Source organism: Leptosomus discolor, chromosome 1 (genome assembly GCF_034619465.1).
Source record: "Leptosomus discolor isolate bLepDis1 chromosome 1, bLepDis1.hap2, whole genome shotgun sequence".
In the NCBI taxonomy this organism is placed as follows: Eukaryota; Metazoa; Chordata; class Aves; order Leptosomiformes; family Leptosomidae; genus Leptosomus; species Leptosomus discolor.
In genome coordinates, this window is record NC_141391.1 from 124,469,965 (window position 1) to 124,492,786 (window position 22,822).

Sequence of the window (22,822 nt, forward strand, 5' to 3'; positions counted from 1 at the left end):
TTTTCTGCCTTTACAGTCTTAAGAGTTCTCTTATGAAGTGATACTCTTCGTAGGTTTTGATGCTCCATCTTATGTCAGACTCAAAGAAGGAAATGTCCTCTGTTCCTCAATTTACTGATTTTTTGAAAGGTCCTCTTTGCAAAAGTGCGTCTAATGTCTGCTTATAAAGATAAGAATGGGTTATGAGGTATCAGAATATGTTGCCAGTTTCATCAGTATATTACTATGACTGAAAGGAGGTTTAGATCTGTTTGAGGACCACTGCTGCTCCTGATTTGCAAGTAGAATGAGCAGCTTTGTAGCTAAGATTCAGAAATTCATTTTCTCACAGTACACCAATAAGTAGCTTTTAACTAAAATAAAAATTGAGAATTTTTTTCCAGTCCACTGTAGAGATGTCCTGGTTTGTCTGGGATATAATCACAGCCCAGCCATGCTGGGCAGGCCGTTAGCAGTTTGGAGTCAGCCAGGGCAGCTGTCATGGTCATTATGAAAGGGTGAAGGTTTGCTGGTGAAGGGGGGCTCCTGTGGGGTTCCTGCTGGGGTTCCTCCTGCCCCTCCCTGCCCCTGAGGACTGCTCTCTGGTTGATTGTGAGGACTGGATATTTGTTTGGGTGAATATAGCTCTGTATATCTCTGTTGGTATTGGTGTTATCTCATTAAAATCTGTTCTCACTTCCACCCATGGGTCTCCTCTCCTTTTTCCTGATTCTCCTCCCTGGCTGGTTGGGTGATAAAGCGACTGTTATAGTTTAGCCCTGGGTACAGGCTAAATGTACACAAAAGGGTATAGAAAGCCCTTTGTAATGTGGAAAGGAAGAAAAAGATAGTGCTTGAATGAATCAAGCCCCCAAATTGGCTTCATGTTCTCTCTTTTAATTGTCAGATAAAAATTGAAAATCATTGTAATAGCAAGTAAGCATATACTAATGTTTTGTCCATATGTCTTCAATGAGCATTTCTCATTGTTGAATACTTTTTGTGCTCTTTCACTGCTGTAGCAGATATAGAGTTTATTTAAAAACAAACAAATCCAGCTTGTATGGGGGTTTTTTGTATTAATTGATGCAAATTTATTAATATAATTTTTTTTTTAATTTGGAACAAGTGTGATTGGGCATCTATGAAGTGTTCCAAATTTCTCATTTTCTTGCTAAGGAATAATTGTATATGCAGTTATGTGTCATCTTGTACATTGGCAGTGAGGATTTTATACTTTCGTGTTGTAGTCATCTTATCCAGAAGACTTGCTTTCACAGTGTTTTATTTGTTTGTTTAATTTGAGAGCAGCTCAGTGTCCTCTGCAAACATATCTGTGGTGAACTGGTAGAAACTGCAGACAGGTGTCAACACAGTAAAGTGTACACAGTGCCCAGAGTTCTGGTTAAGCTCGGCTGCAGTGGTACCAAGAATTAATGGTTTGGAAGAGGAAGTCTCTTCTTTTGCAGAATATCCTTACATTTTATGGCTGATGCAAACCGGCAGAATACAGTTATTGAACTAGTAATGTATTTATCCTGTGAGTAAACAGAAATTCATAGTTGAGGGTTATCTGGCACTTTGTGCTTAATTCAGGAATGCTCCAGGACTGTTTTGCTTTGTCCTGTTGACTCTTCTCATCTGAAAATACAGGAACAGTAATTTTGAAGGAAAAGGTTTTGAAATGGGCTCTTAGTTTGGGTGCATATTTCTGTGCGTTTACTTGTGTTTGGCATAACAGAAACACAGATGCTGGTATTATTTGATAAATACCCCACCTGTATGCAAGGAGAGACTTCTAAAATGTACTGTTACACCTGGCTGTACTCCAGATGGTGTCCATGTCTCTGTAGCATTTCCCAGCTTTTACAGACTCTCTGAGCCCTTGAATACTTGCACTTTGGATACTATATCTATGTTCCTTGATATTTTTTCAAGATGCTGAGGCACAAGCAGGTTCAAGACATTCTACGTCTCTTACTTCACAGAACAGAATCCAGTTTTATATGCAAAAAACCTCCTACAAGCTTTTAAACAACGAAACAGTTCAGAATTTAGTTTCCATGCACTCAACATTATGAGACGGTTGCCAAACTTTAGGTCTCCCAAGCGCTAAGGATTTTTTAAGGAAAACTGTAGTAAATTCAGTGCGCTGGTATTCAAAGTTGACCAAGAAGCGTTAAGTTTTAACTCTGTGACTTCACTGATGTGATGAGATGAATTAAGTACCGTTCTTCCTACTATACAGCTTTTCACACCACATCTGACAATAACAGCATTTTCTGTGTGTGTGTGAAGTCATTGCGTAATAAAGGATTGAATAGTGTTACATAGTGAGCAAACCTGATTTCTTCTTGAGCATGTGGTATTATAACTATCTGGCATTGCATAATCAAATGTGGTACCTTTAACGCTTAGGGGAAGGGACACTTCTGAATTTCCTTAGCTGGTAGTATTTTAAATTTAGGAATTGCGGAAAAGATTGTGTTCTCCAGAGTGACATTTACTTTTCACATTAGGTAATACACTGATTTGTTTTTTACATGTATACCTTCATACCTTATTTGAGATCAGGAGAATGTGTTGGAAGAGAATCTCCTGACTGTTCCCACTTATGTTTTGGTGATGTCATGGCAATGTCTTGGATGATGCAAACTGGACTATTTTAGATGGAAATGAATTGGAAGTTAACATGTGGACAGGGGCATGTAACCTTGTGGCCATTTGGTTCATGGAACCAGGTTAAGACTAGTATTAAGTAATTCCACTTCTCTCTTGAAATACATAAAGCAAGGATGTTAGGCCTGATGCACCGTTTGGCTGTACAAAGCTATTTCTTTCGGGCTGCACTGTTTGCTAAAGCTAAGCACAGCTCTTGACATTAAAGAAATATTCCAACAGACATTTGAGAGCTATCTACTCTCTGGAAACGTGCAGTTGCTGTTCATTTTTTAAGGAAAATGTCACCCCTTTCCTCTGCTGATAATGTGCTTTGTCATTATGCAGACTATAATGTTTTAGAGTTGTTTTGATTAGACTCACAGTTGTAAAATACATCCTCCAAGATTAGCATGCAAATAATTTTTGTTTTAACGACAGAACGGCTCCACTTTTTATTTAATCCTGGGTTTAGGTTGCTTCTAATACACTGTACGTGCACTGTTGTTTAATCTTCATGTAATATACCTTCCTTTTTTTGTTCCCTGGGTGCAGAGGATAATTATGACAACTAAAGGTATGAATACGTACATTACAAATTATTTTTAATAATTTTGCTGTGTACAATGGAATAATATAGTTCTGTTGATCATTAGCTGCCTTTTTCAGCTTAAAATGAAATGTATAGTTTATAGTGGTTTTTACACATTTAAATTCTGTGCACAGTAGTGACAAGCAACCACACAATAGTTATTGACAGTTATTCTGAACTAGCTAAGCATGCTGATGTTGATTGTAAACTAATATAGCCAAATTCAGCCAAAATGTTTCTGGAAGATGTGTTTTAGGCCAAAATGACTCATAAGGAGAAGGAAACAAACATGAATTATTTCCCTCCTCTCCTTGCATGCATTCATCAAATCTCTGCATCTCAGCCAAAGAAATACTTATTTTCTTGGCATAGAAAAATTATCCTTTAATAAAACTAAGAATCTGCTTGCCTTCCTCCATTTAACTTTGAGAGAAACGTTTTGCTTTTATTATTTGCTCTAGTTATTTCCAGGGCTTCCCCTGGCTTTCTGTCAGAATGTTTGAATGATCGATGGTAATGAAAGGGAGGGGAGACGGAAATAGGCACAGCTTAAGGCTGCACCTGCTGTCCCTGGAGTGGGCCAGTTTGGTACTGAGCTGCATTTAATTCAGTGCCCTAACTGCAGTGAGGCAAAACTTAAACTTCGAGTTATATTCTGATGTTTCATTGTTGTGTTTTATTGGGTGTGGGTGTTTTGGGTTGGTGTTTTTTTTTTTTTTTTTGCTGTGATGAATTGAGCTGACAGCCATGGAGAGAATATTTCTTTTCTATTTTAAGTCAAAGAACACAGGCAATAGCCTTGCAGACCTTTTTGCATTGCCCTGATACAAGGGGTGACATACTTGTCGAAAGAGCATTTTAGTCTCCATTTCCATTTTGTCCTTGGAACTTATGCTTGGAGGGCATCACGAAATAACAAGACAAAAAGAACCCAACAGAACTTGCAGGTTTTGGCAGTAGCTGCTCACAGCACGGGGGTCTACTGCCCGCAGGGCACCGCGCGGAGGGGCAATACGACTAGCAGCACCAGGTCCAAGCCACTTAGCCTTTCCGAGGGGCCTGGATTATTTTTGCGCAGGGCAGCCCCGTACAAACAGAACCGTTCCCCTCCCGAAATCCTGCTCTCCTGGTGCTGCGGTGTTGCTTACCGGCCTGCGTGCTCTCCGGGCTTTTGCTGGCTGGAAACTTGGTGCAAAGTGCCGGCAGGCGGTTATTCGTCATCCCTACGTTTCGAAGCACGCTCAGTGTCTGCTGAAATTGAAACAAAATGCCGTCGCTCGGCCCCGCTGACGGCCCTCGGCCGCACCGAGGGCCCTCGGCCGCACCAGGTGCGGCCGAGGGCCCTCGGTGCGGCCGAGGGCCCGGTGCCGCGGGAGAGCGGCTCAGCGTTGTCCCCAGGGTGCCCCCTCGCGTCGGAAAGTGGCGTCGCTGGTGGTGGAGTGTCGGGAGTGCCCCGGGTTAGGGGGAGCGGGGTGTGTGGAGGTGTCAGGTGGGAAGTGGGGGACACTGTTCCGAGCAGCTGAGGGACAGTCCGGAGTTACGGGCCTAGGGCACGGGAAAGTTTGTGGGTGGGCTGAGAAATAAGGAAGCATGTTCTGCCTCCTGGAGGTGATTTCGAGGAGGAAGAAGTCGGCAGGACTTGCTTAGGATGTGACCGAGCCGTGAGGAAGGGGTGCCGTTCTTTACGGCATAGTAGTTTGTCCTGTGGCAATAACTGAACTAAACTAAGTCTGTACTAGAGATATGTGGAATTCATTCCTGTACAAACCCGTTATAGTATAACCTGGCAAACATCAAAGCAGTCAGTCATTAGGGCTTCATTATTATCTTATATCACCTCATATATCGGAGGTGGGCGCTCCCGCCTATCTGTGCTAAAGACAGACATCTCTTCTTCATAATAAAATTGCCATTGGCATCAACATTCATGTTCTAAATGTAAAAACAGACATTCTGTACCCTGTCTGAGTGTGTAGTAATAGACTCCAGACGTCACATCTGAGTACACTAATCTGGACTGTGATCTTGCGTTATCTTCACAAATCAGAAGACACGGTAGAGAGAGGCTGAAAGAGACCAGGAGAGACTGGCTTCTGTGGTGGAAGATTGTAATGGAATATTGAAAGACTGAGGCTCAGTGCGGCATGGATTACGAAGCCCGTCTTCCAAAGCAACCTAAGACAGAACTGGTGCTTAATGTCTTTGTTCACATTTCAGGCATGTTTAGAGTAATTAAGTTATAAACTAGAATAATTTAGGCTATCCTGAATTCATTTGAATCACAGGAAAATTGATATTTTCTAAGATATTTTTGATTCATGTGGCTACTCTGGAGCTCGTTACTCTCACATGCCTTTCTATGTTTTGCTCTTTGCTTCTGCCTGCATGTCAGCTTAATTGGATTCTGTTTTAACAGACAGTGATAAGTATTTAGAGATATGATGGCAGGAAAGGCATCGACAGAACATGTTTGGAAGGAATGTTGCGGGGTAATCCAGTAATAGAGAGACTGTGTTTGTGTTAATTATCTCAAGTGGCGTGAATGTGTTGATGGTAGAACAGATGAAGGTAGTTTTCTTCACAGATAGCAGTGTCTTCAGCCCGAAGTAATTGCATAGTACTTCAAAGGACAGGCTAGGTTTTTGCTATAGGACCTCTATGAGGTTGGGCAGACTTATTTCTGTTAAGATGTAACAACAAAGGGGAAGCCTTCAGACAAGAAACCTTTCAAAGAAATATTAAATGTATTGAGTACTCGCTCAAAGAAGCTGTTTTCTTGATAATGTTTTGAAATATATATTGTAGCACACGTAGTAAATAGATGTATACTCCATAAATTAAAGTGGTTCATGCAGAGTCTGATCAGCTAACTGGGTAAGTAAGTAGTTGGATGCTTGGGGTCAGAGGGCAGTAGTTTATGGATCGTATGCTACCTGGATGATGGTAACAAATGGAGTACCAAAGATGCTTATCTTAGGACCTGTCCTTTTATCATCTTTGTCAGTAACCTGGATGAGGTGACAGTGGACTCTTGTCAGGTTTTCAGATGATACAAAATCGGGACGACTCTCGAGGGCAGGGCTGCCATTCAGAGGGACCTAGGCAGGCTGGAGGAATGAGCTGACAGGAACATAATGAAATTCAACAAGGACATCTGTGGAGTCCTGTATCTGGGTGGAAATAACCCTTGCAATGATACAGGCTGGGGACTGACTGGTTGGGGAGCAGTTCTGCTCAAAAGGACTTGGGGATCTTGGCGAGCAGAAATCTGCACAGCAGCCGTCAGTGGGCCTTGGCAGCAAGGCAGGTCAACAGTGTCCTGGGCTGTATGAACAGAAGCATGGCCAGCAGATTGAGGGAAGTAATTGTCCCCCACTACTCACCCCTTGTTGGACCACATACCTAGCTAGTGGCTGGTATTGGTCTCTCACCCCACACCCAGACACAGGACAGACATCAATAAACTGCAGCAAGTCCAGTGAAGGGCAACCAAGCTGGTCAGGGTCTGGAGCGCTTGCCCTGTGAAGACAGGCAGAGGGAATGGGACTTATTCGGTCAGGAGAAGAGGTGGCTTCAGGGGATCTAACGTCAGCCCTCCCTGTGCTTCTGAGAAGGTTGCCAAGAAGATGGAGCTAGGCTCCTCACAGTGTTGTGTAGTGTGAGCATGAGAGAAAACGGACACAAGTTGAAACAAGGAAGGTTTAGATTATTATAAAGGAAAAATTTTTTCACCATGACGATGGACAGACAGTGGAGCAGGAGCCTAGTAAGACTGTGCAGACTCCTTCCTTGGAGTCTTTTAAAACCTGTCTGTTAAGAAATATCTAAAAAAGGGGAAAATAAAGCCCAAAAGAAACAATACAAAATACTGAGATCGGGCAGGAGTGTCAGAGTTGAAAAGCTGGGATCACACTGGTTCTGCATGTAGCAGGTCATGATAATGTTGTTGAAACTGCAGAAGTGAGTTTACTATGGTGTTTGAGTTACAAAGGGAACAATAAGGTAAGTTAATAAATTCGTCCAGAAGCTAAATAAATGCTTTTGTCACCACACTCCATGCCACGCAGAATTTTGGTGAAATGCACAGCCTGCTAGTAAAGATGAGTCACTGTCTAAAATTATGTCAAATGAGCAAGTGCTGGAACAGTTTGATGAACTATGTTACAAAATGTCACAAGAACCAGCTGTTCTGTCCATCCCTTTTGACTAATTTTTCTCACTTTCACTTTGTCCCTGATCCCATTCATTTGGAAATCTGGAACTCAGGTTAGGATCAGGATACTAGAACACACTGACATTGTCTGTTATTTTTATGCTACTAAATGAGATACATCTTACCTTTTGACTAATAAATGGGCATGCAACCCTGTATTTTTGATAGCATGGGAGTTCAAATGTTTGCTTGTCAAAGCAAGAGTGAGGGAGTGGGAAAGAAGAAGTAATTGCAGACTCTCAGAAAGTGGAGTTAAGATTTTCTTTTTTCTTCTTTCTCTCTTTTTTTTTTTTTTAAGCCACACATCTAAAAGAATGTTTTTTGGCATCTCTCTTTTCCTGAAGGCCTTTAGAGGAGATCCCACGACATTTACAAGAAAAAGAGTCCAATAACTGAGTCACACACAAGAGAATAGTAATTATAATTAACATTTATATAGCATATTTTATGATGAAGGCACTTCTCAAATAATTGACAGCACTGCTGAAAGGTACAGTACCAACCAGCAATGTTGTGAAAAAAGACAGACCAAGTGTACTGCAAGCAAGTCCTTACTCTTCGAGAGCTCAATATTGTACTTTTCAGAGTGAAGATGGGATTTTGCTTTTTAAGGTTATGCTTTACACACTCTTCCTGCTTTAAATTAGAACAGTAAGGAGTTGAGTAACCTTGGCTTTTGCTTGTCGAAATAATCAGGAATGATAGGTGAATTGGAACAGAGCACAAATCTCATCAAAAACGCATTTGTATTTGGAAACAAAATGTAAAAATCCCTTCTCCTGCTCTGCCCCGCTCTGTTCCCCCACCTTTTTCTTTTCCTTCTTACACTCTTGTTTTCACTGTACTTGCCGGTCTGGGAACTATTAAAATAGAACTAGAAAAGCTCTGTTCTGCTCCCAGAGTAGCTGTGATACCATCTTGTTGGAATCTCTGTTTTGGAGATCAACCCCAGAGAGACTTGGTTGAAGTTGAGGTAAGCAAGTAAACTTTTGAGTACTTGACTTTGTTACTTAAGCATGAATTTGGTGCTGAAGAGGAGGAGTCATTAGGGGGATCAGAGGTTTTGACTTGTCCTGAACAAATTTGATCTGTTTGAGGCTTTTCATAACTGCGCTTATCTTGTTTTTCTTGCCTTTCATGCTAAAGGTATAATAACACAAAACTGTCATTAATTGATTCTTCTTTGTTTAATCTTTTCATTCTGAGGGGTCAAAGGATGGGTAATGTTATTCCAGGTTTGTGTGGATGAGAGAAACTTGAGGAACTTCTGGGTTAGATAATTTCTGCTGTGAATTGTGACATACAGTTTTTATTTCTGTGAACTGAAACCAGATGCTGTCTCTGTTTAAATGGAGATTTAAATGGAGGAGCCCTCCAACCAGAGGAGAAATCTGACACCTGAACAGCATTACGGAAGCATCCAGTAGTGCAGGACAGTGCTTAAAGTCCCAGGAACTCCCTTCTATTCCCATGTTTGGTTTTTCACTGCGATAGTCGGCATCCAGTGAACAACAGCAGGATTTAGGAAAAAGGAAAGAGAAGCTTGTGTGTGTTTTTTCATTTTTTTCATACAACAGAGGTTTCCTATGAAAGGTTGCTCCTGTAAGAAAATAAGTACGCAAAATCAATGGTCACATAGGTGATGCAGATGCGTGGAGCATATTGCAAAACTAGAAGAGAATATTATATTACCGATTTTTGGAGACCCTGCATGTATTTAACAGAAACTTACACTTGCATCTGGTTATTGAACCATGATTGCCCCTGGTGAAACATATGCTTGATAAGACAAGGAAATGCATCATGACGTGGGGTTTCTGAATTCTGGGCTGAGCAGAGCTGTTTTCTACAGGAATGATCATAGGGAAAAGGACCTGGATAGTCTGCCAGGGTTTCAAGGGGAAGATTAAATGTCCCTATGGCATACCAGACAAAGATAAGTGTTTGGATAATGTACAGGAGGAAGAGGAAAGGTATAACTGGCAGCAGGAAAGCAAGGGGTTGTGAAAGCAGGTATGAGAGTGCATTTATCTCTGAGAGAGGGGCTAAACCCAATTTTATTAGGTAGCCAAATAACTAATATATTTCACTGAGATTTTTCTGAATAGAAATTTGCCTTCGTATATTTTGTGGAAAGGTGTTGTGTGAACTTTGAAAGGAGAGTGAATTTGCCGTAAGAGAAACCAGTGGAATCCACTCTACAGTAATACAAAGACAGCTGTGTGTGACCAAGAAGTAATTTTTCCCATTGCTTCTGAGAGACTACTCCATCCAGTGATCGAGTTCTTATTTTCAGTTTTAAAGAGGAAAAAATAGAATGTGCTTTCTGGACCATTTTTGAAAATAGCATTTCAACCAAAAAAAAAGAAAATAGCACATTTGCTCTGGGTATCCAGCTTTGTGTCGTTTAAAACTCTTTTGCCATCAGCTGTGGTCAGTGTTGTAGGAGACTCCTGTCCAGCTTCCAACTGTATGGCCTTTTAAACATCTTTTCATCTCATACGAATTGTACAGGTAATAGTGTTTGGGGACTCTTTCTCTTTTGGGGGAGGGGAGGGATGGTGGTGTCTATCTATAATACTGACTTCCAACCTGCTATTCCCAGATTTAAGTTAGTGAGTCAGAAAAAGGTTTCCTTATGAAAAGTTAAGAGGGTGTGATCAGGTTGGAAAACATTTCCATTGTCAAACTGTTTTTGTTATAGCTGTAGGCTGACCATACTGATTAGAAGAGCTTGAAATTCCTTGGTTTTGTCTCTAGGACCATTACTGTTAGCTTCTGTTTTGAAGTTCTTCCTGAATTATAGAGTATATGGGGTCTTTTAAATACAGTACTAATCTTGTTTTTGTTTTTGGTTTTGGTGGTTTTTTTGTTGTTTGTTTGTTTTTTAAGAAATACTCTTGTATGCTTCAATATGTTACCCTTCCGATTTAAACTACTTTGTTTCAACCCAGCACAGGCACTAATGCTGCGATTTTTCTCTGCCTATAGAACACTGTATGAAAGTAGGACGATGTCAGGACCAGGCAAGTGGGGAGTGGGAACAGACTGAGCATACTGAAGAGCTTTACATATTGCAAGCAATTGATATGTTTGGGGGTTTTTCTTTTTAGGGACTGGTTTGGGGTGGGGTTTTTTTTCTTTGGGTGGGGTTTTTCTGCTTTGGTTTTGGGGTTGTTTTATTTTTTACAGAAAGATATCACTGCTTAGTTGAATAGGTTAATCTCTTTTGGGATGTTTTCCAGATACTGAGACTGAATTCTTTCTTATTCAGTTGCAACCTTTTTCTTCTGCTTCACCCTTTCCTTCCCACCTTCTCAACTGTAAGTAGGACAAAATTCTGTGCTTAGTTGGCTCCTTGTAAACATTGAGTGAAACAGCTGTAAATGAAAAAATAAATTCCATTATTCCATTAAAAGCTATGTAACTGGTGAGAGGATCTAGCTCCTGGAAGGAGATGCATTGCCTTTTTGCTTTCAGTGTGCATTGTGCCCATTGACTCGCCAGACGTGTATGAAACAGGAAAATAGAAAATATTTTTAAATTGCCAAAATCAGATACAAGTGAAAAAATGAAATTTAGTTCTTTCAAATCTTTTGCTGAATAAGTATTTATCATACCTGTTTGTAATGTCATGTCAAATGAAACTGGTATTCATTTTGCTTGGATGAAAGCCACATCTAGCCCAAATTCATCTTAAGCAAAATCTTGAGATTGCAAAAATACTGAGTTCAATACAGCAAACATTTTTCTGAGTACTGTGAATGTAATTTTTTCATTTTAAGTCCAACTTTCTTGGATAAAACAGTGAGACTGTCTCTCAGATCAGTTTTCAGTTAATAGCCGTTTTGATATTCCTGGGTTTATTTGCATGAAATTTAAGTGATCAAACAGTAATCTCTTATCCGGAGTGGTGGAAAGACCTTGTAACAAACCCCAGAAGATTATTGTAGGGGGAGCCTGATAATCTTTTTTTTTTTTTTTATGCTAATTCTCCTTTTCCAGTGGGAGTGAATGATGTCATCCTGTCTCCTCCCACTGTGTAAACTAAGCTTGTGTCAAAGTGTTGCTGCCTCTTGTCACAGAGAGAACAGTTCACTTAAATGCAGCTGCAGTACTTTTGTGTGATACCTGTCAGAATCATTCCCAGTGCGAAGTTGGGTTTGTGACCATGATGTCAAGATTGGTCTTTCTCCTTTTCTGTGGATGTATTACACTAAACCTGGGAAATGCTCAGAAATTGCCAAGAGGCAAGTAGCTATGACAACTTTCTGGGTTTTTGTTTGTTTTTCTGTTGTGGGGCTTTTTGTTTTTTAATGCTTGTGTTTTGCCATGGAAATTTGCTTTCAACATGTTAGGAATGATTAAAGATGATGGAAAAGATGAAAGGATCAGTCAACAGGGCAAGGTCCAGGTACAGGAGAGTAACTTTAAAGCTCTTGAATAAAACAAGCTGAAATGTTTTCATGGTATCTCGTGACTGTAGTGAGAAGTACCAGGAAACAAAGTAACTGTATTTAATGATTTTGTAGTGATTTAGACAGCATTGTGCAGGTTTGTGGTTTAAGGTTTTAAAGGAAATGTGACTTAGAAGCACCCTGTGGTGTTGGTGGAAGATTTCAGTTCTGTCTTGAAAGAACTTTTATGCTTTCCATTTATATCCATCCTTAATTCATAGGAATTGACTTTGTAGGTCAGGTTATATGCATTTTGAGGGAGGAAATATGATTTATTAAAATTTCCACAAGAAGGAAAATAGCCTCCAAGCCTGTGTGAATAGTTGTTTAACTATTCCTTTCTCCTGGAGTCTGGAAGTACAGTAGATTTGCAAAGCTGGCAGGGATGTCTTCTCTTCCTTGCTAATGTGACCCATGTAACATTGGCATTTTACAAGTATTTTATTACTGCTAGAAGAACAGTCATAGCATAAAATGAAAATAATATCTCTATATCTAGATCGTAAAACATTTTGTAGTACCTTGGCATTAAAACAGCACTTTCACAACTGTTTCTGTACTCTATATATTGCTCTCACTTTGTAGAAGTGCTTGCCTGAGTCTACTGTGCTTTGCAATGCATTTTTACATCTGCAGTCTCCTGCAACCAGTAACATTTAGAAAGGAAGCTGTGACCTAGTGATGAGAACATTTATTAAGAAATCAGCACTTTGAGGGCCTCCTGGGAGATTCTGTTTCATAGATTGGGATCCTAAAAGTATTTTGGGGAGAAGAGGTGATTTTTCACCCCCCACCCCTCCCCAAGAGACTTTAGATTTCTTTCTTTTTTCTTTTTTCTTTTTTCCCCAGTGATGTTCTTTTGGAAGTAGCTTTCTGTAGCCAATGTGGAGTTTTGTGCATACTGCTAATAGTGGGGCAATGTGTAGTCTGTGAGTAACATAGATAATCAGTTGTTGTTCAAGTCAAGCAGGCTTAAAGACCTTCGTTTTATCAAAAAAATCCAATCTGTAACTAAACTAATGTAGCAGTTTTCATAGGTGAGGATTATGTTGAGCAGAGGGGAACCTTGTATGTATTGCCTGCTTTGAGGGAAGGAACTTTCATAGTGCTTGTCTTTTTAAGGGGTTTCACTGAACATTCAGCTCACTACCATAGAATAGTGGCTGTAAATTTATGTTAACTGTGAAATTCAGACACGGCTACTGACTCACTGCAGTCAGGGGCAGATTAACTCTGGGATACATTTTTCTCTGTCCTAAAATAACATCGCAAAAGTGAAGTTCTGTTTGCCAAACGCATAAAGCTGCAGGTGGAAACTCAATTTTATTTCAATGAAATAACTTTTTTAAAGGTTCTCCCATTGCAGTGTTGAAACATAGGTCTAATTCTTTTGTTTGCAGCTGCCTCAGGTTATTGTTTATAATGAACTGCATTGAAAAGCAAGTGTATTAGTACCTAGCTGCAACCTGGAAATGTTCAAAGGATTGTCCTTTTCTTGTGTGATATGGAGTCCAGAATTTTTTCATAAGCAAAGAGTATGTTTGGATCTTAAAGTATTTTTAAATTTAGGATATGTAGAGGTAGTATTCTGTGAAGAGGGCTACTCTGTCCTGCTAAGCAAGCTTAAATTCCAGTGAATTCCTGTGCTCAAGTCATGAACTACGTAACTGAAGCTCCAGAGTCACTCTTGCTCTATGGGGAACAGTGGAATCAATTTCATAACTTGAGGGAGAACAATCTAGCCAAAATTGATTTGGTTAGTGGTGCAGGTACTCCCGTGAACAGGTTATCAGTGTAAATCTTGCTGTTCTTACTAGTGCTTTGGAATTCTAGTGCTCAAGTCTTCTCTCCAGGAGGTGAAACGCACTGATCCCTGGTCTCACGGACTGGGAAATCCTCTCAGTGATACAAGGTGGAAAGAACATCTTGCCTCCTGCAGCTGCAAAGGAACAGAGCCAGCACACCCTTTGGATGTCAGTGGCTTCCAGAGCTATTTGAGAGACTGTGTTCAAATATGCTGTTCAGGAGGCTGCAACACACGTGATTCCCTTTTCCCATGTATTTTTGTACTTTCACCTGCACAAGCATGTGTTTGACTAGAATGATAAAGAAAACATTATTGTTGTTCTCAAGAAGGTTCTTTATTAAAAAATTCTTTCTGTAATTATTTTTACTTCAAAAATTAGGGCACTGTTGGAGAGATAATTTGGAAACGCTACCAAGATGACTCAAGGAGTCAAAATCAGGGACATATCGTTTAAAATTTCCAGTGGAAACTTTATGCTGCTTCTATGTATCCTGTATTATAGTAGTTTTGCCTGTACAGAAAGTACACCTCTATGTGGTCCTGCGTAACAGAAACGTTCCATATTTGAAGAAAGCAGTATCATCTCACTAGACAGGAGTTGAGTACAGACAAAAAGTCTTGTCTTTAGAGAAGGAGTTGGTAAGCAGAGCATCCTGAATCTGAGAGGGAGATAAAAAAATCAAAGCCACAGAACCAAGAATAAACAAGTTAGAGGACATAATCCACGAGATTGTACTGCCTTGTAGGCAGTGTTTCACTGGCATCTTTCCAGATGGACCTGATAAAAATGTTGTTGAAGGCAACACTTTTAGTGTTTGGTAAAAGAGCATTTCATGATTTTGATTATGCCAGTTGACTTTACAGTTACAACACAGATGTGCATAGAAATGCACTTTTTCACTATAATCTCTGTTTCTGATTAGCTTCTCTGTATCTTCATGTTCTGTTTTTCTTCAGTAGATCTGAAGAGAATTTGGGGTTGATCCCTTCTTATAAACTTAGTTTTATGAAGTTTTTAAAAAGAAGAGTCTGAATGTTTTTCTGGCTTTTGTTTGGGTGTGTAAGGTTTTTGGGGTTTTTTTTGTGGTGTCTCTCCCCGCCCGCCATGTTTCTGACCTCTGTGGTTTTCCTACTATTTCAATTAGTCATCAGGTAGATTGGAATTCAGGCCCATCCTTGTTCTGCTTTCCAGGATTCAGGCCTGTCCTGTTTTGTATTCCAGGAAGGGCTCAGGAAACCTTAATTCACCTTCCTCCTGGCTGCTGCCTCCTTAGGGAAAAAGAGTACAGACTTGACATTCCTTATTGGACCATGGGAAAGAGCCTGATTTACAGATGTGTATAGGGAAAACCAGGTCCAAAACTTTCTTATTTCTACAGTTGTCAGCTGTGGAGATAAGTGGGAAAAATAATAGTTTTACTCTAAGTTTTTTTGTTGTTGTCGTTAAGTGTACAGGAATGTTAGATAATATTGTGGATAAGCACTAGCTAAGAGTTGTATTTATGGTAATTATAGCTGACATCCCTTTTAGAGTGAATGCTGTATTTACAGTATGCTTCCAAACTTACTGTTGACATTTGTAAAAGGAATAGGCTAATTTTATTCATAGATAAATTTGCTGGCTATACTATATTATGTAATACTTCTTCCTAACCAGAGGTTAAACTCTGCATGTGTTTTCACTTACTGGTGTCAAGCAGTTAAAACAAAGTTGAATTATTTCAATGTATCACAGTCACTATACTGCAACAGCGAAGCCCTAATCTTTAAACTCTTGTGCTGCCCTCCTTCTCACTTCCCATCTGTACCCCTTTGGCAGCTGTAGGATAGCAGGGCAGAAATTGTAAGACAGGGAAAAGTCTTCTACAAGTTGATACCTTTTTTTTTTTTTTTTTTTTGAACATATAATGAAGCTGGCATATCAAAATGCCACAAAAGGAGTTAAAAGATATGTGTTACTTTCTCCATGGTTTACAAAACATCTTTCTGGGAACTATTTTTCAAAATGCACGATGCATTAACCTTTAAAAAAACATAAGGAGGAGGCCAGTTTGGACTAAAATATCGAACTATTTTTTTTTTTTTTTAGTGTCTGGAATGGGAAGTGCAAAATAGCTTTGATTTGTGTGAAATACTTCTCTTATGTTTAGTGGCACATAAATTACAATAAAGTCCTATGAGAAATTTCAAAGGGATCATATAGCTGGTATGACTGAGTGGCTAGGTTTTTCAGTCAGTAGATATGTCATGGCAAATTTGGCTCATTCTTTGCTGAAAATGAAAACAACCCATAAGATTGTTGCCATTATAGCAGCTCACTTAATCAAAGCTATCTTATCGCACAGACAGTTGTGTCCTAGAATTGCACAAAAACATAACAAAACCTGGTATTGAGCATCAGGCTTCCAAGTTCAAATGTAATCTGTAACAGCAGAACTCCATTTTTATACTAGCACAGACAGTGGTGTGATAGTGTGATGATACACATGGGTGGATTCTGCCAGGATTAAATTCCATAGCATATGAATGCCTCTAAAATGATCTCACTGCTGGGGAATCTGTACAACCTCCACCTCTTAATTTTATTTTTAACGTTCCCAAGTACCTCTTTTTGAATATTATTTTTTGGTCCTCCTCCATATAATCTTTTGTATCTAGCTGTTCCAGCAGGACAGGTTACATAACTTACCTGAGAGGAGAACTATAGGGTAAATACTGCTGCTGCTCTTTGGCCAGACCTGCTATATATGGATAGTATAGTCTCTGTATCTATTAACTGATGGTACTGTGAATGGTCAACGGGTCTGAGGCTTCTTTGGAATGTTTGGGCTTACCAGGTGTGTACTGCACATTGCATGTGCAAACAGAAATCTCTGCCTGCTCCAGGGGGAAAAAATGGCTAGCAATGACCTGCCGTAGTCAGAACTGTTTGTGCAGCTCTGAGTGGATTTCTTTTCCTTGGGGAAATTCAAGTGCAGACTTGAAATTATTGGTGAGGAGGATAAATTTGTTGCTATGGAGTGTTATTGACTACTGGCTTTTGCAGGAGATGGTTGGAGGCTTACTCGCTGGCATGGATTGTGCATCAGTGTCACATTAAATCTTGGTATGAAGAGAGGCAGGTATTACTGTTCTGAAAAGTGGCCTAAAATAGGCTATTAGCAAAACAGTCCAGTCTATAGTTTGCTCCGAAGTGCAAGAAGGCAGCCAGAAGCAGTCCAGATGCCACCCAAGCTTGCCTGACAGGCCTTAATTCAAATGCCGTTAGTTAGAAATTTGGTTTCCTACAATATAGGCCAACATATATGTAATACAAGTTTTCTTTATGAAATATGTATTTGTCTCATTTTGCTGTGAGGATGGTGTTCATGAAAATGACTACTGGCAGTATCATGAAACAAACCTTTGTGTGGGAAAGGCCTGGGCCAACTTTCCCAGCACAGCTGTCCTTCAAAACATACCAATCATATGAGATTATGCTTTGGCTAAATTAACCCTAAGCCTCCCCACTTGAGCAAACCAGTGTGTGCCATGTCAAGGTGAAGAACAAAACAGGTCAAGTTTTGAACCACCAAGTGAACTTCTACTGTTGACAAAGTTGTAATTGTAATTATGGTCACCAGAATTAGATGTTTTTGCACTCATTGCTTAACCAAAGTGATGTCATCAGAAAGTGCCAATATCCAGGTGAGGTTATGTGAGGATGGTCACATTAAGAATATCAACCCAGACTCTTCACCACTTCAGAGCTGCTGAATAAGATGCTGGTAAAGAGTTGAGGCACTAGCTACTGGAGATACTAGCTCTAAAGGCGCAGGGAGTTAGGGAATCTTTTTTTTATCAGAAGAAAGCTAGTTTTCTCCCAGTCTGGAGGGGAGTATTTGCTGCACTTGTTCAGAGATTGGTAGACAAAAATCTAACCACTGTTTTGTAAAGTACTTTAGAGGTGTTGCTGAGATCCATCACTCTGTAATGGTTTCATATTGTTTAGAGTGTTTTCTGGAAGAAAAATAAATGAGGGAAGTGAATCCATGATTATTTTTTTCCTTTGGCTAATTGTAGTCAAAGAAATAAGTTTTTATGCAAATCCTGGTTACCTTGAACAAACATGTCAAGGCAGTATGGCTCCATGTGAATAAATCCACTTCAATAAAACCCAACCTAATGATGTACCTAAACCTCTGTGTGTGATTTGATTTTTATTTTTGTGTCTGTGGTGTGCTAACACTAGAGTGTTACTGTCCCTGCTTAATAAGGGATTGTAATTCAGTGCTGTCATTCAAGCTGGAGAGTCAATGGCAAAATGGATTCTCAAAAGTGTGAGGGAATTTCTATTGTAGGGTTATTTCTGCATTTTTGTATAGTTCAAAGTTTTTGCATTATTCTTGAAATCTGCTCAGGAAAAGCATGATTCAATAAAGCAGTAAGAGATTGTAATATTCTTTCCTATCACTGGCAGTTGTGGCATTAGTTTATGAATCTATAAATGGCCACAGACTGCTAGATAGGAGTTTACATAATTAATACTTTGGGAACCTGGCCAGTTTTAGAGGACTAGCAGTGTATGTGGGATAACACTATTTTTGAAGTTGCATAGGGAAAAATCTTTTCTCCTTTTGTCAGCTGCTTGCCTCTGCTTTATATTAATTATTCACTTTAATTTTTCTTTCTATGATGTAAAAGTCTGGAATCATTTTAGAACACACAAAATTCTGGTTGGTTCAAGAATACAAATATGTAAACTTGAAATGTCCCAGAAGGTTGTTATCTGACTTTGAAGTGAAAACATTTTCTGGCAGTTTAGATTCCCTCATTACCACAGTTCAAGCCTATACATGAACAAGAAATATGCACAATGTGAAAAATGCAAGACTTCAGACTTTATCACTTATCACTCTTCTTTTAAAATCTCAGTGTGTCTGTACAACACGCAGAAGCATATGCTGAAAATAAAAGAATGGGTGCAGTAGTCTGAAAGTTGGTAAGAAATTGAGCCTTAGGATACAGGTAATAGGATGAAAACTGTGTTGTCTGACCTGGAAATTTTGGCAGAGTTCCACTATCTCTGGCTCATACAAACACTGAAGTGGTTGGATTAAATGGCAGGGCACAGTTTTTATTTATAGCACAGTGTATGCTGAAGCATAGCGTGTTACACAGTTAGGGAAATGGCTGTGGTCAGATTTGAGAACCGTGAATTCTTAGTTTGATGAAGAGCTCTCTCTGGTAAAAGTAGGGGGTTGCACATTCAGCTCAAATCAATAGCTCTCCTTCCTTTGCCATAGATCTTAATAACAGCTATTTGCTGTTGTGGACCCGACTATGAAATTACTCCTCATTGGTAGTCCATTATTTGCTCCCTTACTGATGAGAACCAGCTTTTAGCTATGCTGTGACAAAATCACAAGCATAAATACTGCATCTCTTCAACATTTCTTCCTGGTTTGTTTTAATTATGAGGAAAGAAAAATATGGCAATCCTGATAAAAACATCTCCCTGCTAGTGTCAACTATTCAGTGCTCCTTAGTAGAGGATAAATCTGTTGTGACTCAGTTGGTGATGGTGTAGTAAATTTATGTTCTCTGTTTGTCAAGTCTTTGTACAAACATCATAAATAAGATTATTCTTTTTAAAGGATTGAAATACTAATTATGCAAACTTTTTGAGCAGAATCATTGTGGGATCTAGTTCATTTTTGGTAAATGCTTTGTGTCAAAAATAATTTGTTTTAATCTAGGCTTTTATCAGTCCCCCTGTACTCTCTCAGTTTTAGTAACATGGTCAAATAGCAGTTGATAAAAGCATTAGTATGTTGTTAACGTGCAGTAATGAATTCATAGAAAGCAAAGTTTCTCAATAATATGCCAGATATTTACTTAGTTGCCTTTTCATTTGGAAATACTTACAGAAATTAGTGATCGACATCATCTGTTATTAGTATATTTATTTGAAGGGAATGTGAGGTTGTGCATTGTATTAAGGCTGAAGAAAAATTACAGAGGCTCCACCAGACAAAGGAAATGGATATTCTTATTTATGTCCTGTTTCAGTGTAGAAATCTCAGGCATTGTGGATATTTTTTTTCCATGACCTGGCTTTTCTAGGTATTTTTTTTCCATTAATTTGCTTTTGTAGTGTTAAAATATTTGCCAGTTGTTAAACAAAACTGGCATGAGAAGAACTATCTCGTTTTAAAACTCTGTGAAGTTGTGAAGCAATATTTGTGTACTTAATACACCATTAAGTCAGAGAACATTCCTTGGGAATTAATGTAATCTACTGCACGTTGGGTTACAAGATCAGTGATGACAGAGACATAACTTTCTACATACCATAAATTCTCCATGAACAATTGGATACATGCTTGAGGGAAGTACAAGTGAAAATGCAAAGTCAATCATACACAGATTGCCTAGCTGATGGGTCTCTGCATAGGTGTACGTGGCCCTATCCTGCCCCAAAATTAGCATAAGTCTTCCTTTTGTGTAGCTGATAGTGTTTTCTCTGTTGGCTTTTTTATTTTTCTTTCAATAAAACACTGGATGGAGAATTAAAAAAAAAAAGTAAATAAGCACATAGAAAGGTGGGTTAGAAACAGAGGTTAGTCCCCACTGCTTGCTTTCTTCTCTGTAGATAGAAGGCAATGTGCTCAAAATGAAGCAGGTGATGTGATGGATATAGAGTTGGAAATACAGTCAGAGAATGTAAACTCTACATTGTCTACCATGTCCCAGGTAGGAAGGCAAATAGGTGTAAGAAGAGACGAAATACTTTGTTAGTAGCAAAAATAAGTGTTTGGAACTTATCTTAGCTCTGCCTTAATTGTACGCATAGCTTTTACTTTACGTATTATGTACTTTTAATAAATATATTTAATTTCCAATTTTTTCTCCAATCCATTGATTTAGAACAGTTTACTTCATATTTTAGCTTTCTTAAAGTGGGGTAAAAATACCTGTGCTTCACCAGGTGTTCACAGTATTAAAAAAAAGAATTTCTGCCAGATTTTGTAATTCAATATTACTTCCTAAAACAATCAAGTATTTTAACTTATTAGTGGTTTCTATTTTCATACTCTTTTAATTAAAGACTTGCTGGAAGTCTGTTACTTCTTCAGACATTTGCTTGAACTGTAGAAGCTTTCCTTTGATCTCTGCAAACCCAGGATGTGGAACAATATAGAAGATAACAAAAAGGGTCACCTGTGATTTTTCTTAATCTGTTACTTTTATTTTTGTAAGAAGCCAGGTCATCAGTCATGAGATTCATCTCATCTAATGGTGCAAGATGAGATATATTTTCCATCTGGAAAAACTATATGCAGCTGGAATCCACCCTTACAGGACTCAGCTGTATCCAGCTAGTGTCATAGACATGTGTGAGAATGTTCAGTTTGGACACCAACATAAATGAAAGCATTTTATTTTGACTGGTCTGTTGGAAACTCAGCAATTTATTTTATTTTTTTTTTAGTTTGTGTCTATCAGTTTCTAAATCAGAAGTAAATAACTCATTAAAAGCTTTGCTGACAGACTTGAACGCATTGACAAGACCAAACTGCAGTCCTTAAAGCAGAGCAGCATTTCATATTTTATTACTATTTTTGTTAGCTGATGAAGTTTGCTTGTTCTTTCTGAGTTTAGCATGCGACATACAGCAACACCTGAGCGTTCTTATGTATACTTCAGACACTTAATGGCTTTATCAGTTGTCTGCTTCTGAAAAATGTGGAACTTATTCCAAAGTCAAAACACAGAATATTGCAAGCACCATTGCCAAGTGCACATCCAAAGCTATTAACCCTTGCACTATTTGAAGTCCTGTACGTCTTGGACATTGGAAGAAAATTTTGAGCAGAGAGCTCAGGTACTTTGTGTGATCATATGATGGTTGTGATGTTGGAAGCGAAAAGCTATTGAGACTTTAGAGAAGGGATGATCCCATTTGATCTTCATCTTTTGATGCTTATCATTTTTAAGAGGCCTGTTTCAACTGTGTAAACAGCATAATGGGGGATTTATAATTAGAAATTAAATCCTATTAGACAGTAGTAAGGTATTAAGTATGTTCTTACAAGTTTGCATACATTTAGGAGTTATTAAATGCCTTGTACTTTCATGGGCATGGACCCTACATACACAATGTCAATGTGATGGGCAGGTTGCACCATTCTGTGTCTAAATATTTCTGCTAGAAATGAATTATTATGTTACCTTCTGATAAAATACGTGTTTCTGTTCAAGGTTATCTTATTTTAGGTCTTTTGAGAACTAAACTACAGACTGGACTGTCATTCTCATGAGATGGGCATGGGTGTGCTTACTTAAACGTTAACTCCTGACAGAGAAACAAACTGTTCAAACTTACTGAGGCATCAGGAGTGCAGCAGTGTCTGTCTCGCTACTTGCACTGCCATCCTGTAGTTTGATTTGAGAAGGTAGTTTGATGTGTACCGATTTCCCAATGGCTGTCTCAATCTAGTTTGTCTCACTTCAATTTGGAAGTAGATCACTGTGTATAACTCATCTTCTTTTATTTGCCCAACCCAAGTTCTTTCCCAAGTGTACACAAATTACAAAACTTTCTCCCTCGCTGAAATGAGTTCAGGAATTACAGTGGATATTGCTAGAGAACCAGAAAGACCATCAATGGAGACTTTGGGCTTTTGACCACTGACTGCCATTCTTTGAGCCAAATTTCCCATCTATCTTGTAATCTACCCATCCAGTCTGCATTTCTCTGGTTTGGCTGGACGGATGTCTGTTCGAGATTGTGTCAAAGTCGAAGTAAACAACATTCGCGACTTTCCCCTTTTAGCCAAGCCAGTAATAGCATTACATAAGGCAGCAGGGTTGGTCAGACACAGTCTGGCCTTGGTAAATTTGTACTGACTGTTCCAAATCACCTTCTTGTTCGTCATGTGCATAGGTGTGACCTTCTGTTCCTGGTGACCAAGGTTAGACTGAACAGCTTGCAGTTTCCTGGATGCTCGCTCTTGCCCTTAACTCAAGCAGTTGAGCCAAGATATTTTTCTGTTCTCACATCTTGCCTCTCCCTAGCAGTTCTGTTATGCTTAGTATATGTTGAAGAGATCATGCTTTATTGAATTGTCAAT

The 22,822-nt window shown here is 39.1% G+C and overlaps 1 protein-coding gene across 2 annotated transcripts in view; it reads left to right on the forward strand.

Annotated features, from left to right (window-relative positions):
• The first annotated feature begins 11,613 nt into the window (after positions 1-11,613).
• ABI3BP (ABI family member 3 binding protein) overlaps positions 11,614-22,822 on the forward strand; it is a 165,546-nt gene continuing 154,337 nt past the window's right edge. For both annotated transcript variants that reach the window (XM_086463717.1, XM_086463709.1), the window contains exon 1: positions 11,614-11,692. In XM_086463717.1, the coding sequence (XP_086319843.1) occupies positions 11,614-11,692 (79 nt within the window). The remainder of the gene's footprint in view (positions 11,693-22,822) is intronic.